Source organism: Miscanthus floridulus, chromosome 8, assembly GCF_019320115.1.
Source record: "Miscanthus floridulus cultivar M001 chromosome 8, ASM1932011v1, whole genome shotgun sequence".
NCBI classification, from domain to species: Eukaryota; Viridiplantae; Streptophyta; class Magnoliopsida; order Poales; family Poaceae; genus Miscanthus; species Miscanthus floridulus.
Window position 1 is genome coordinate 93989956 of NC_089587.1, and position 13236 is coordinate 94003191.

Consider the following 13236-nt stretch of genomic DNA (forward strand, 5'->3'; position numbering starts at 1 on the left):
GGACGCCACCATCTTCACGCGTCCATCAACTGAGTGGGCGACACCGACGGCGGGGCTGGTGGCGACTGAGATCTGCGTTGTGCCGCCAGCGGGGAACAGAGCAATGGTGGCGACGACAACGGGTGGATGCGGGAGAGTGGGGATAAGATAGGGCTAGGGTTCCTTATGGCCGATGCATTCGGGGTCTGGCTCGACCAAATCAAACTGAACCAGCCGGGATGTGGTCTGGTTCGACCAACTTGAATTGAGTCCGATCCACAGGGGCATCCATGGTCATTTTACAAAGTTTCTCTCTCCCTGACACAAGAAATTCTTATTTTAATAGGCACGGTGTCCATTGGCAAATAACTAAGAATTTGTAATGGTACTGGGCAAAGAAGCGTCGTTGCGGTGTGTGCCAGCCAATTAAAAGTTTATGCAATATCCCACAGCAAAATTTGCCTAAAATATAGGAACTAGATGGATCAGAGTACAATAACTCTACTTCTATCTTGATCAGAGTGCAAAAAATATTTCTGTGACACCAAACACCTGTCTTAAAGAAAGGTAGTCATTTACAAAGTGGAACAAATTATCAAGCTCACTACTCACTCCATATACTATGTGGCTGGAGATTGTAGATATTCTAGGATAATGTTAACTAATATATGTACAAATCCAAGTAAAAAGGGTGCATCCAGAAACCTTCTGCCTCCTTGATGAGGAACTTTCTCTCCTGCAGAGACAACATAAGCATACCATTAATCAGTAGTCACTACTGAGTCGTACACAGATTCAACACATCGCTAATTGAAAGCTACTTGAAGCAGAAGAGACGATACTAACTGCAAGCTAATTGAAGCAGAACATACATTTCTTTGGATTGAGCCTGGTCAGCCATGTAGATCAGAGTCCATGCCGGGTTCTCTCGAATGGAGTAAGCCATGCTACAATGCTAACACTCAACTGAATTTGATTTGGATGCGCCGATAGAGATGATGAGATGGAAAAAGGATATTTTCTTTAGTGGCAAGTGCTAGATGCGCCAGCCATTCAAAAGGCATTCGCACTCAAGGAAAATCCTCCAACACCTAAAAACACCAAAAAAAAAAACATGTCACTACTGAACAATGGTAAATAACTGAAGTAAAAAATGGGTATATTATTGCCAAAATTATTGTGCATGCCAAGCCATCTATGAAACAAATTATTGTGCATTCCAAGCCATCTACAAACAGTCCTACTCTCCTTCTGATTGTACTGGTAGAGATCTCTTCCTTCAAGAGCAGCAAAATACTGACGCTTCTTCTTTTCACGTTCACCTATTGCAAAAAAATGAAAAAAAGCTCATGACCTACCAAAGGACATTAGTTTTATGTGAGCAGTGGTTGCTTGGTATGACATATTAGATATGTAATATCAAAATAACACAAAAGAGGTTATAAGATGAATTCAAAATATTGATTCTTGCCTCGAAGAAATATCGAGGGGAAGCTAACACAACATCCATTGTCAAAGCAACAGAGGTCCTTAATTTGATGCAATCCTTCTAGCTATTCACAACTGAACCCTTGGAAACTTCATCCCCATTTCTCGCTCCAGTCTGAGCAAACAAAAGAACTTGATTTATCATTAGTTAAATAGATAGATTTTTTTAGATAAAAGTGAACTAGATAGAACATTGCAACGGATGAGAAGATAAGAAAACTGCACATCTAATTACTGTAACACTCTAGTGTTAAGCTTTGCATTTGACACTTGTATTTCATGAGCACAAGCATCATCCATTCATTCATGAACATGAGCATATGAAATTTCATCTCATTCTTATACCTTATCACATGAAATGCTGATTATATATATATGCTTCTGCTTGTAATCATGTATGACCAAGGTATGAAATGGTTGTGAGGTCATGAAAACACCATAGACACATCTAGAATGATATATGAAACAACTTTTGTATTCATGACATAGACCAAATTTGCTTCTAAGTGTTGGTTTCATTTGAAATGACATTTTCATGATACTATTTTGACTAAAGTTGAACAGTAGCTTAGAGTGTTTGCATGGTTGTGTGACCTAAATAAAAGTTGTAGTTCTTGTCATGGGTAACATACTTTATTGAAGGGTCATGAGCTGAATCAGTGCCTAACATGGTCAAATATAGCTCACAAGTATAAAAAAATGTTGTTTTCAAAACTAGAAATTTCGCCAAGTCTTTAACTGAATTTCAGTTTCAATGTAGCCCACTTTGGAGCAATATAGTTTGAAAACCAGTTCGAATTAGACCATGATCATGAAAGCAAAGTTGTAGTACTCACATAGCTCTACAATTTCTATTAAAGAAGTTTTTTCTAACTCGAACTGGATTAGGAGATATAGATGCACAAAGTAGCACTATCAGTCAACTGGATCAGCACTTAGCCGATTCAAATCACCGCGCGTCGTGGCCGACCGACGCAGGCCACGCGCCGTGTGGCGGCTGTCCGCCGGCGCCGGCCCGCCCTGCCGTGCCTAAAGGGAGAGCACCCGGAATGTCCAAATTGAGTGAACCAAATTTTGTTAGATTCATCATGAAGTATACTATTTGATAAAAATATAAAATCTACTATTTAAGGTATTTTTCTAGGAGAATTAAATTGAGCAAGATAAATGCTTTTAAAATAGTTTCTATCTTGTAAATTGCATAACTCGAGCTAGGAAGGTGATAAAATTATGATTCCAATTTTGCTGATCTGACATGCTCTAGCTAGAAAAAATACTAAACCTACAGTAGGCATACTTGAAATATGGTCTTCATATTTAATCCTAATTAATTGCTAGTTTCTAGTGAAATTAAATGGGGTAAAAATACATAACATATGATCATAAAAAATTTACACAGTATTCTCATGCTAGGATAAAAGTAAGAAAAGTATTAAATCTGTTGTTTGACACTTTTCACCATGCTAAACTATTTTTGCTAAAATAAGCATGTGTAACTTATTATTTTTGTATAGGTAGCTATACCTATTCAAATGGCATGAAATTTATATAATAGACTATTACGGTCATTTGTAGGCTGCTCTAATTTTATCAGAATTTATTGAGCACTAGAATTATTTACTCTGTAAATCACCTTATTATCTAAGAAAATTAATAAATGAATATAAATAAATTAGTTAGGGTTAACCATGATGTTTTCTGTGGTGTGTGTGATGCCTAAGGCTGGATAACGAGCTGGCTCGGCTCGGCTCGTTCTGCCTCGTTAAGGTAACGAGCTAGCTCGGCTCGGCTCGTTATCCTAACAAACCGGAAAGCCAGCTCGGCTCGGCTCATTAAAAGCTTGAGCTGACTCGTTAAGCTCGCGAGCCAGGTATAAAAAATACACAAAATATAATATTTATATTTATCTAAAGTTTAAGAATAATAATAATATAAAAGAAATAAATCTAGACCAGTTACCAGTCAATTTATAGGGTTTAGATCAGTTACCAGTCAATTGTAAAGTGCATGACATGAAGTAATACAAAAACTAATATAAATTTTGATACTTTTTTTCCTGTAAGCTTGACTCGTTTAGCTCGTGAGTGGCTCGTGAGCTGGCTCGAGTTGGCTCGTTATAGCTTGGCTCGGCTCGTTATCATAACGAGCTGAGCCGAGCCGAGTCAAGCCAGCCACGAGCCGAGCGAGCTAATGAGCTTCGAGTTTTTCGTCCAGCCTTAGTGATGCCTATAATATATTGATACTATTAGTGAGGCTTAGAAGTATTTTTTTATAGGCAACTAGTTAATTATTGCTTTATAATTTAACTAGATGACTGCATGTGTAGTTTCTGTTGTGGTGATGATTTCATGATGATAATAATATTTTCTATAAAATTTCTTAATAATAAAGTTTTAGATAACTTACTTATCTACCTTGTGTTAAATTTTCATAGTCGTAGGCCTTATGTTTTGAGAATTATGTCTGTTAAAAGTCTACTATTAGAAATTTTTGCTCTCTGGACAGATCTGAAAGATTGATTTATTTGATCTAGAAAACTGCTGAATCACATTAAGATAATTAAAATAAAGTTATAGACAATTTCATAATCTTTACATAATGTCCATAACCATATTATTTTGATGTGTACAACTCCAGTTATTGTCAAAACAGGTGGCTGCTGTCTTACAGTCCAGAAAATTACTTAGATGATAATTTATTTAGTTACTAGAGAAGAGATATGCACCTACTCAGTAAAATAAAATATAACTTGTTATCACCTTAATACAATGTTATTTAAAATACTTATGAGGATGCATTCATCACATCACATCATATTATACATGTCGTTATATATGCATCAACAATATCTTATTCCATGATCATGCATATAGGATCGTCCGAGGGGATAACTTTTTGGGAGTTCAATGAAGAAGAAGAGGAGGAACAACAGGAGACACCTCAGGCCATAGCTCCAAAAGGAGTGGTGCAAACTCTTGAGGACCTCCCTAAGTGCCCGGATCACATGCCAACCTCTTTTCTCAAAGGCAAGCCCCAGAGCATTCTAAGTCTCCTATGTTTTATAAAACTTCACTTGAGTCCTTTTATGTTTGATGCATTAGGTGATAAGAGTTGATTTGAAACCACTTGATGCATAGAACTAGCTTGTCCAGATATATATATATCTTTAACCCTATGTAGGTCCAGGATTGAATATATGCTTAGCCATACTTAGATCGGTAGAAGTCAGGTGATTTTCTATCACCTGCGAGATATAGGTGGATACCAAAGTACGGTTGGCTATATTTGCTATCATGGAAAAGAACCATGGGGTAATGTAAATGGAGGCCGAGCAGAGTCTATGTGTGGGTTGACTCATGTGATTTCGTCTGTGCTGCTTAAGGACCGTACCATTGTTGGCGACTCTGTTGAGATTGAACGCATGCCTCTCACTTAGCTGACCAGATAACTCGTTCTGACTATGAAGTCGAGTAGCTCAACTTAGGCCGAGCCCCATTCTATAAAAGTGCGCACTCTGGATGGTAGTAAGAATATGCGGAGAGCCAGACGTGAGCCCACGGGTAGGCCGGACCTGAACGTGCTGGCAGCTGGTTGTCCTTGATTGTGCGGTGCTGGGCGAACCCGTGAAATGTGGACCTGAGTTGTACCAAAGATGACCTAAGACTATCTTGGCATAGGTATGTCTGGGTTTGTGTTAAAAATAAATTCCGAGCTGGTTAAAGTCGATTCGAATCGCCGTCTCGCCCGGATAGTGAGAAACTCTGACTCTCACCGATATCGTAATAACTGTGTTATGAAATATGATGGTTCAGATAAATATAGAATTATTATACCGGCTATGGTTATTACTGTATGATACTAAATGATATACCACATGTTTGGCACATGTTAGTTGCTAATCTAGAGATGAATAGCTATAATTAACTTGATGACCGAATTATAATTGTATACTTGAATTGGTAAGCTTTTTATGCAAAATGTTATCAAGCTAGCTCCACTTATAAAACCTTGCATAATCCTTGGAGTCACTTTATTTTTGGTTTAAGATGGGTAAGTATAGCTGAGTACCTTCTCGTACTTAGGGTTTTATTCCCATTGTTACAGATGGTACAGTTTATCATGGCTATTGCAAGAACTGTCACTAAAGATCAAGGAGTTGATAGTGAAACCGATAAGAGAAAGCATGCGTAGATTAAGGTAAAAGCGACATAGCTATTCGATGTTCTAGGCGTTGATGAAGACTTCGCCGTCGATGGTCTTGAGCTTATAGGTGCCTGGTCAGAGCACCTCCATGACAACGTACGGTCCCACCTATGGCGGAGAGAGCTTGTGGCAGTTCTTGTTGCTCTGGACGAGGCAGAGCACTAGGTCCCCGACGTTGAAGGCTCGACCCCACACCGATGGCTGTGGTATCGGTGCAACGTTTGCTGGTACTTGGCTGAGCGGGGGAGGGCAACGTCATGCGTTTCATCTAGCTGGTCCATGACATCCTCGAGGGATGCCTTGGCTCCCTGTTCGTTGTACGCCCTAACCTTTGGTGCTCCATAATCGAGACCAGTCAGGAGGATAACCTTGGAACCGTAGACCATGAAGAATGGCGTGTAGCCGGTGGCCTATCTGGGGGTCGTCCTCAGGCTCCAGAGCACTGCGGGAAGCTCCACGACCCATCGTCTACCAAACTTGTTTAACCAGTTGAAGATCCTAAGCTTAAGGCCTTGTAGGACCATGCCATTCACGCGTTCAACCTACCCGTTCATGCGGGGGTGCGCCACAGTGGCCAAACCGATGCGGATGTGGTATTCATCGTAGAATTAGAGGAACTTTTTTCTTGGTGAACTACGTGCTGTTATCCATGATGATGGAGTTCAGGACTCCAAAGCGATGGACGATGTCAAGGAAGAACAACATGGTTTGCTCGGACTTGATCATGAAGATCGGTCGAGCCTCTATCCACTTTGTAAACTTGTCTACGGTGACAAGCAAGTGCATATAGCCCCCGGGTGCCCTCTTGAGAGGTTCGACCAGATCGAGCCCAAAGACCACGAATAACCACATGATGGGGATCGTTTGGAGTGCCTGGGCCGGCAGGTGGGTCTACCGAGCATAGTATTGACACCCTTTATAGGTGCACATAATCTATTCAACGTCGGCCACTACGGTCGGCCAATAGAAGCCTTGTTGGAATGCATTTCTGACTAGGGTCCTAGGTGTGGTATGGTGCCCACAGACCCCACCGTGGATATCGCTCAACAACTGCTTCCCTTGTTCGATGGGGATGCAGCGCTGCCGGATCTCGGTGTGGCTTCGCCTGTAGAGCTCGCCCTCAATAACAACAAAGGACTTGGCATGATGTGTGAGCCACCGAGCCTCCATTTTGTCTGTCGGTAGCGCCTCACGGAGGAGTAGTCGAGGTAAGGCGTCCTCCGGTCGGCCAGAGGATCAGGCTCTGTCGCTGGATCCTCGTCAAGCTCCATAATTTTGGGGTCGGATGGAGCTATTGGCTGGTTAGCCCCCGAGCCCAGGGCAGGTGGCCCATCATCGATCTATTCCGGCTCCCCATAGTGGACTGAGGGCTTGTACTGATCGCTGGTGAAGACGCCTGTCGGCACCGGCTCTCAGTCGGACACCGTTTCCACCAGCGTGTTGGCCGCCTCGTTGAGATGCCTTGGGATGTGATTGAGCTCAAGACCATCGAGCTTGTCCTCTAGCTGGCGGGTGTCTCAGCAATACACAACCATCTTGGCGTTGTGGTAGCTTGATTCCTTCATGACTTGGTCGATGACCAGCTAGGAGTCGCCCTGATGTCAAGCCGTCGGATACCCAACTCGATGGCGATGCATAGGTCATTGATGAGGGCCTCATACTCAGCCACATTGTTGGAGGAGGGGAAATGGATGCGAACCATGTACCTCATGCGTACCCCGAGGGGTGAAACAAAGAACAGCCCTATGCCGGCACCTTTCTTCATTAGTGATCCATCGAAGTACATCGTCCAGTACTCTTGATCAACGATTGCTGGTGGCTTTTGGATCTTGGTCCACTCTACAATGAAATCAGCTAGCACTTAGGACTTGATGGCTATCTGAGGGGCATATGAAATGCCTTGACCCATCAGCTCAAGTGCCCACTTTGCGATTCTTCCTGTGGCATCCCAGTTTTGGACGACCTCACTGAGAGGGAGGGACGTCATGACCATCACTGGATGTGACTCGAAGTAGTGATGTAGCGTCCTCTTGGTGATAAGGATGGCGTATATGAGTTTCTGAATTTGGGGGTAGCGAGTCTTGGAATTGGACAAGACCTCGCTAATGAAGTACACAGGACACTGCACTTTGAGGGCGTGTCCCTCTTCTTCTCGCTCTACCACCAAGGCGACGCTGACCACTTGCGTGGTGGCTGCAATGTAGAGTAGAAGCGGTTCCCATCTGTTTGAGGGACCAGGATTGGGGCCTTCGTTAGGAGCTACTTGACCTTATCAAGTGCCTCCTAGGCCTCGGGCGTCCATTCGAAGCGGTCGGCCTTCTTTAGAAGCCGATAGAGGGGGAGACCTCATTTGCCGAGGCATGAGATAAAGCAGCTGAGCGCGGTGAGGCACCCTATAACTTGTTGTACCCCCTTTATGTTCTGAATTGGGCCCATCCTCGTGATGGACAAGATCTCCTCTGGGTTAGTTTCGATGCCACGCTTGGAGACAATAAAACCCTATAGCATACCCCTTGGGACCTCGAAAATGCACTTCTCGGGGTTGAGTTTGATACCGTTTGCTTAGAGTTTCATGAAGGTCTGCTCTAGGTCGGCTACGACCTAGTCAGTTGATTTGGATTTGACCACGATGTCATCGACGTAGGCCTCGACGGTCTGCCCGATGAGATCCCCAAAACACTTGAGCATGCAGCGTTGGTACATAGCCACGCGTTCTTTAGGCCGAACGACATTGTGACATAGCAGAATGATCCAAATGGGGTGATGAAAGCTATCACGAGCTGGTCGGACTCTTTCATCATGATTTGATGGTATCTAGAGTATGCACAAGGAAGCAAAGGGTTTCGCACCCTGAGGTCGAGTCGACTACTTGGTCTATGCGTGGCAAAGGAAATGGATCATTTGGACACGCTTTGTTGAGACCCATATAGTCAACACACATTCTCCATTTCCCACTCTTTTTTCATACATGAACGAGATTGGCTAACCACTCAGGGTGGTATACTTCCTTGATGAACTCGGGCACCAAAAGCTTCGCAATCTCCACGTCGATGGCCCCGTGTTTCTCCTAGTCGAAGCGATGTAGGCGCTGCTTCACTGGCTTGGAGCCTAGTCTGATCTTCAAGATGTGCTCGTTGACTTCTCTTAGAATGCCTGGCATGTCCAAGGGTCTCCATGCAAAGATATCTCTATTGGTGTGGAGGAAATCGGTGAGCGCGCTTTCCTATTTGGAGGAAAGTGTGGTGCCGATGCACACCAGTTTGCCCTCGAAGCCATTAGGGTCTATGAGGACCTCCTTGGCACCCTCTATAGGCTCAAAAGACCTGGCTGACCACTTGGGGTCGGGCGCATCTTCGACGACCTCCTGGTTGATGGCCGCAAGCCCTTTGGAGGCGACAATTGCCGCGGTGTGTTCGCGGCACTCGACCTCGCACTCGTAGGCACGCTGGAAGGAGGTGCCGATGGTGATGACCCTACATGGACCTGGCATCTTCAACTTTAGATAGGTGTAGTTGAGGATGGCCATGAACTTCATGTGGCATGAATGTCCTAGGATGGCGAGGTAGGTCCCGTGGAACCCGACCACCTTAAAGGTAAGGGTCTCTGTCCTATAATTGGTCAGATTCCCAAAGATGATGGGTAGATCGATCTACCCAAGTGGCATGGCCTGCTTTCCAAGCACGATGCCATGGAAAGGCGCCCCGATCGGTTGAATCCATGATCGGTCGATGCCCATGGCGTCGAGCGTTTCAGCGTACATGATGTTGAGGCTGCTGCCTCCATCCATCAGCACCTTAGTGAGCCGCTTCATGCCGATGATCGGGTCGATCATGAGTGGGTATCTTCCTGGCTACCAGACACTTTCTAGGTGGCCAGTCCGATCAAAGGTTATAACGGACTTCGACCATCAGAGGAAGGAAGGCGCGGCCGTCTCGGCCGTATAGACCTCGCGTCACGCAAGCTTCTGGCAGCGCTTGGAGTCATATGCCACTGAAAGCATCTAGGCCCCTAGTTGGGTTTCGATGATTAATGACAATATGAGATTACTATGAGTAACGTGTGTTTTTGTAGATGCAATTAAGTTAGGTCATAGTAATGGCAATTGATTAGGCAATCATGGTTGTCATGGCCCTATGATAGAAACCATTTCGGTTTTCAAAGGATGGACGACAAGGTTAAGGATGGACTAGTTCTAAGTGTCGTTTGGTGTTGAAGAGACACTTAGAGTAGTTTAGGACTTTGTTTTTCCTTTGGCCATACTATTAAGGGGGGTATGGACGAGTAGCTTTACCTAGGTGTGTCTAATGGGTTAGGTGTGGTGCACACTTATCAAATCTAGCACTAGATAGCTCCTAAATAGCCCTTAGATCAATTGGAGCAAACTTCTTTCACATATGATTGCGAGTTAAAAGTGAATGGAGGGTCAAATGTTGACTAGACGCTAGTTTCGGTGTGACCGGATATTGGTGTAGAGTCCGATCAGTTCATTTGATCAAGGTGAAGTCATCTGGATGCGACCAGACGCTGAGAGAAGTGTGACCGAATGCTGGGTGCCAGAATACGGTCAACTCCAGTAAGGTTCCAAAGAGGGAGAATCTTGATCGAACGTATCCGGTCAGTGCTGACCAGACACTGGTTAAGTTCCAGCTACTGACCGGATGCTGAGCAGCAAAGTGACCGTACGCTGGGTTCTAGAGTCCGGTCAACATCAGTAAGGTTCCAGAGGGTAGTTTTTGTGATCAGACGAGTCCGGTCAGTGCTGACCGGACGCTGGTCAGTGTCCGGCCACAGCTTAACTGCTCAGTGGTGGGTAGAACTGACAGGAGCGTCCGATCAACTTGACCGGAGCGTCTGGTCACCCCGCAGTGGCACATAACGGTTTTGAAGGGACCATGACGCCTAAGAGGGGGGAGGTGAATTAGGCAACTTAAAAAATCTAACTCTAAACTATGGCCTCATTTTCTAACCCTAGCAAAACCTATGCAATAGATAAACTATCTAGATGTGCAACTATGGTTTTGCTAGTGTGTTGCTATCTGTACCACAAATGTAGTAAAGTAATCAATGTAAATGCAGAAGCTAAAGAGCAAGGTAGAGATATGCAAACTCCCGTCGATGACTCCGGTATTTTTACCGAGGTATCGAGAAGCGCGCAAGCTTCCCCCTAGTCCTCATTGGAGCCCCTCGCAAGGAATCCCTCACAAGGGCCAAGCTCCCGGTCGGGTAACTCCATGGATAGCCTTGGGCCTTCCCCACACGCAAGTGGGTCTCCGATGTGCCTTCCGGCAAGCCTCTCCCGGATGCTCCCCGCCGTCTTCACTATCAAGCTTTTGGCCGAAACGCCACGGGCCTTGTTCCCTCTGGTACACGGTGGCGGCCACACCACAAATGCGGTTGGTGTGATCTCGCAAGACTACAAGCCCCTCCGATGTACAACAATGGTGCTCACAAGCACCGGGTGGTAAGAGGTATGCAAACCTCACTAAAGACTAGGCCTAAACCTAGAGCAAGCGCATAAGCGGTGGTCTAATCAACCTAAGCACTTCGTAAAGCACCTATGCTAATCACCTGATGAATCACTAAGCACTATGCAAGTGGAGATCACTAAAATGGTGTATCAACACCCTTGGTATGTTTCCTCAGCTCTACACTTGCCAAATGGCCGGTTGGGGGGTCTATTTATAAGCCTTATGGAGAAAGTAGCCGTTGGGGACGAAATCCCGCTTTTCTGCTACTGACCGGACACAGAAGATGTCCTGACCGAACGCGTCCGGTCATCCTGACTGTTGAACCACGAACCACTGATCAGACGCTGCCAGCGTCCGGTCACCTGCCACCGGATGCGTCCGGTCGTAGTTTTGCCGTTCTGGAACCTCTCTGTACTCGATCGAACGCTGCTTCCCTGTGTCCGGTCGGTTTTGCCGCCAGCGTCTGGTCGTCCCGACTATAGAGCCACCGGTCCAGTGTCCGGTCACCTATCTACCGAGCCACCGTCTAGTGTCCGGTCGTCCCGACTGCCGAGCCACCAGTGTCTGGTCCAGCGTCCGATCGCCTCTATGAGCTCGTTTCTTCGCGATCTTACGTAAGGCTTGGTTCCTATCTTCATGCTTGGACTTTGCTTGATATCTTGGGTCTTTTCTTGTGTTCCTAAGGTCTTGCTTACGGTGTTGATCATCGGATCATCATATCGCCTTCGTCCAAGTCACGTCTTGCACCCTATTGAACTTCAAAATAAACACTTGCAAATTCATTAGTCTAGTTTGGTTGTGTTAGTCATCAAACACCAAAATCCAAAGTAAATGGGCCTAGGGTCCATTTCCTTACAATCTCCCCCTTTTTGGTGATTGATGACAACACGACCAAAGTAAGCAAATAATAATTTTTTTTGAAATTAGAAAACTACCTACTTGCTAGGATGCAATGCAAGGGGCAAGGTTATGTGATGCTAAAAGATGCTTCTTTGTAAAACTAAATGATACTACATAAAACTTATCTTGCCCTTGCAAATGTCCCCATGTGGCATTGTGGATTTAAGCCTTGCTTCCTACAAATTCTCCATTACATAGGCAATCCATAATCCATTATCCTCCCTTTTTCGAACCATTACACCTTGTATTAATGCTTGCCTTTGGTCCTCTAAATTCTCCCCCTTTGGAATCAAACACCAAAAAGGAAGACATTAGTGCACAAGGGAGGGTCAAACTTTGTGATCCTTTGAATGTAGAATGGAATAGATCACAAAATTTGACTCTCACATTATATAGATTAAGCTCCCCCTAAATATATGCATACATATGATAGAAAGCAAAGTATATGCATAATTAGCACATTATTGCACAAGGGAATTTAATCTATATAATGCATGGAGAAAGCATATAAATATCAAAATGAAATCAACATGATGATATTGTTTTAGAAATACCACATGTGGAAACCAAATTGATTTCTACCACTTGCAATAGGTGGTGGATATTTGAAGTATGATGCTTAGCTCCGGGGACTCCATTTTCCTTGCAATGAGACTACTACACACATGATAAGCTTGAAAAGGTGTTAGTCTCAAGGCATCCAATTTGTAGAGTAATCCTCCCCCTAAATTTGTGCACACAAATGTAGAATACTTTGTAGGAATCATGCACATTGATTTTAGAATCAAAATACCACTTGAAAGATGACATCTCATGAATGTGAGAATCATTTTCAAAAATGATATTTGGGAGAGATTATCTACAATTTGGACTTTGGCACATATTAGATAAACAAAAGTAAGACAAGCTATGTGCCGTGCTTCTAAGCAATTTTAAACCATGTAGGTTTGCTCCAAGGGTTAAAAATGAGACCAAGCAAGCCTACCATAAGATATACCTAGTGTATGCATGACAAAAGATATAAGCATGCAAATGCAAACCTAGGCATGAAGAGTAACTAGATGCTTAAAGATACCAATTGTAGGAAAATCTAATTGCAAGATGTATCAATTAAAAAGTAATAACATCTAGTTACCTAACATGGGAAGGGGAATTTGGGTCTATAGTATTCACTAACCCACTTGGCAATGATTTTGTC

At 44.1% G+C, this 13236-nt stretch overlaps 1 protein-coding gene across 1 annotated transcript; it reads right to left on the reverse strand.

Moving 5' to 3' along the window:
• Positions 1-8893: 8893 nt before the first annotated feature.
• LOC136469595 (uncharacterized) lies at positions 8894-9502 on the reverse strand. Its single transcript, XM_066467723.1, has 2 exons — positions 9324-9502; positions 8894-9278 (listed from the first exon to the last, which is right to left on the reverse strand). The coding sequence occupies exons 1-2, from the start codon at positions 9500-9502 to the stop codon at positions 8894-8896; spliced, it is 564 nt and encodes a 187-aa protein (XP_066323820.1).
• Positions 9503-13236: the final 3734 nt, after the last annotated feature.

Coding starts and splice junctions, on each gene's coding strand:
- LOC136469595 (XM_066467723.1), bottom strand. CDS start 9,502: ATGATCGACCCGATCATCGGCATGAAGCGGCTCACTAAGGTGCTGATG. Junction 9,279..9,323: donor AAGCAGGCCATGCCACTTGG/GTAGATCGATCT, acceptor GACCAATTATAG/GACAGAGACCCTTACCTTTA.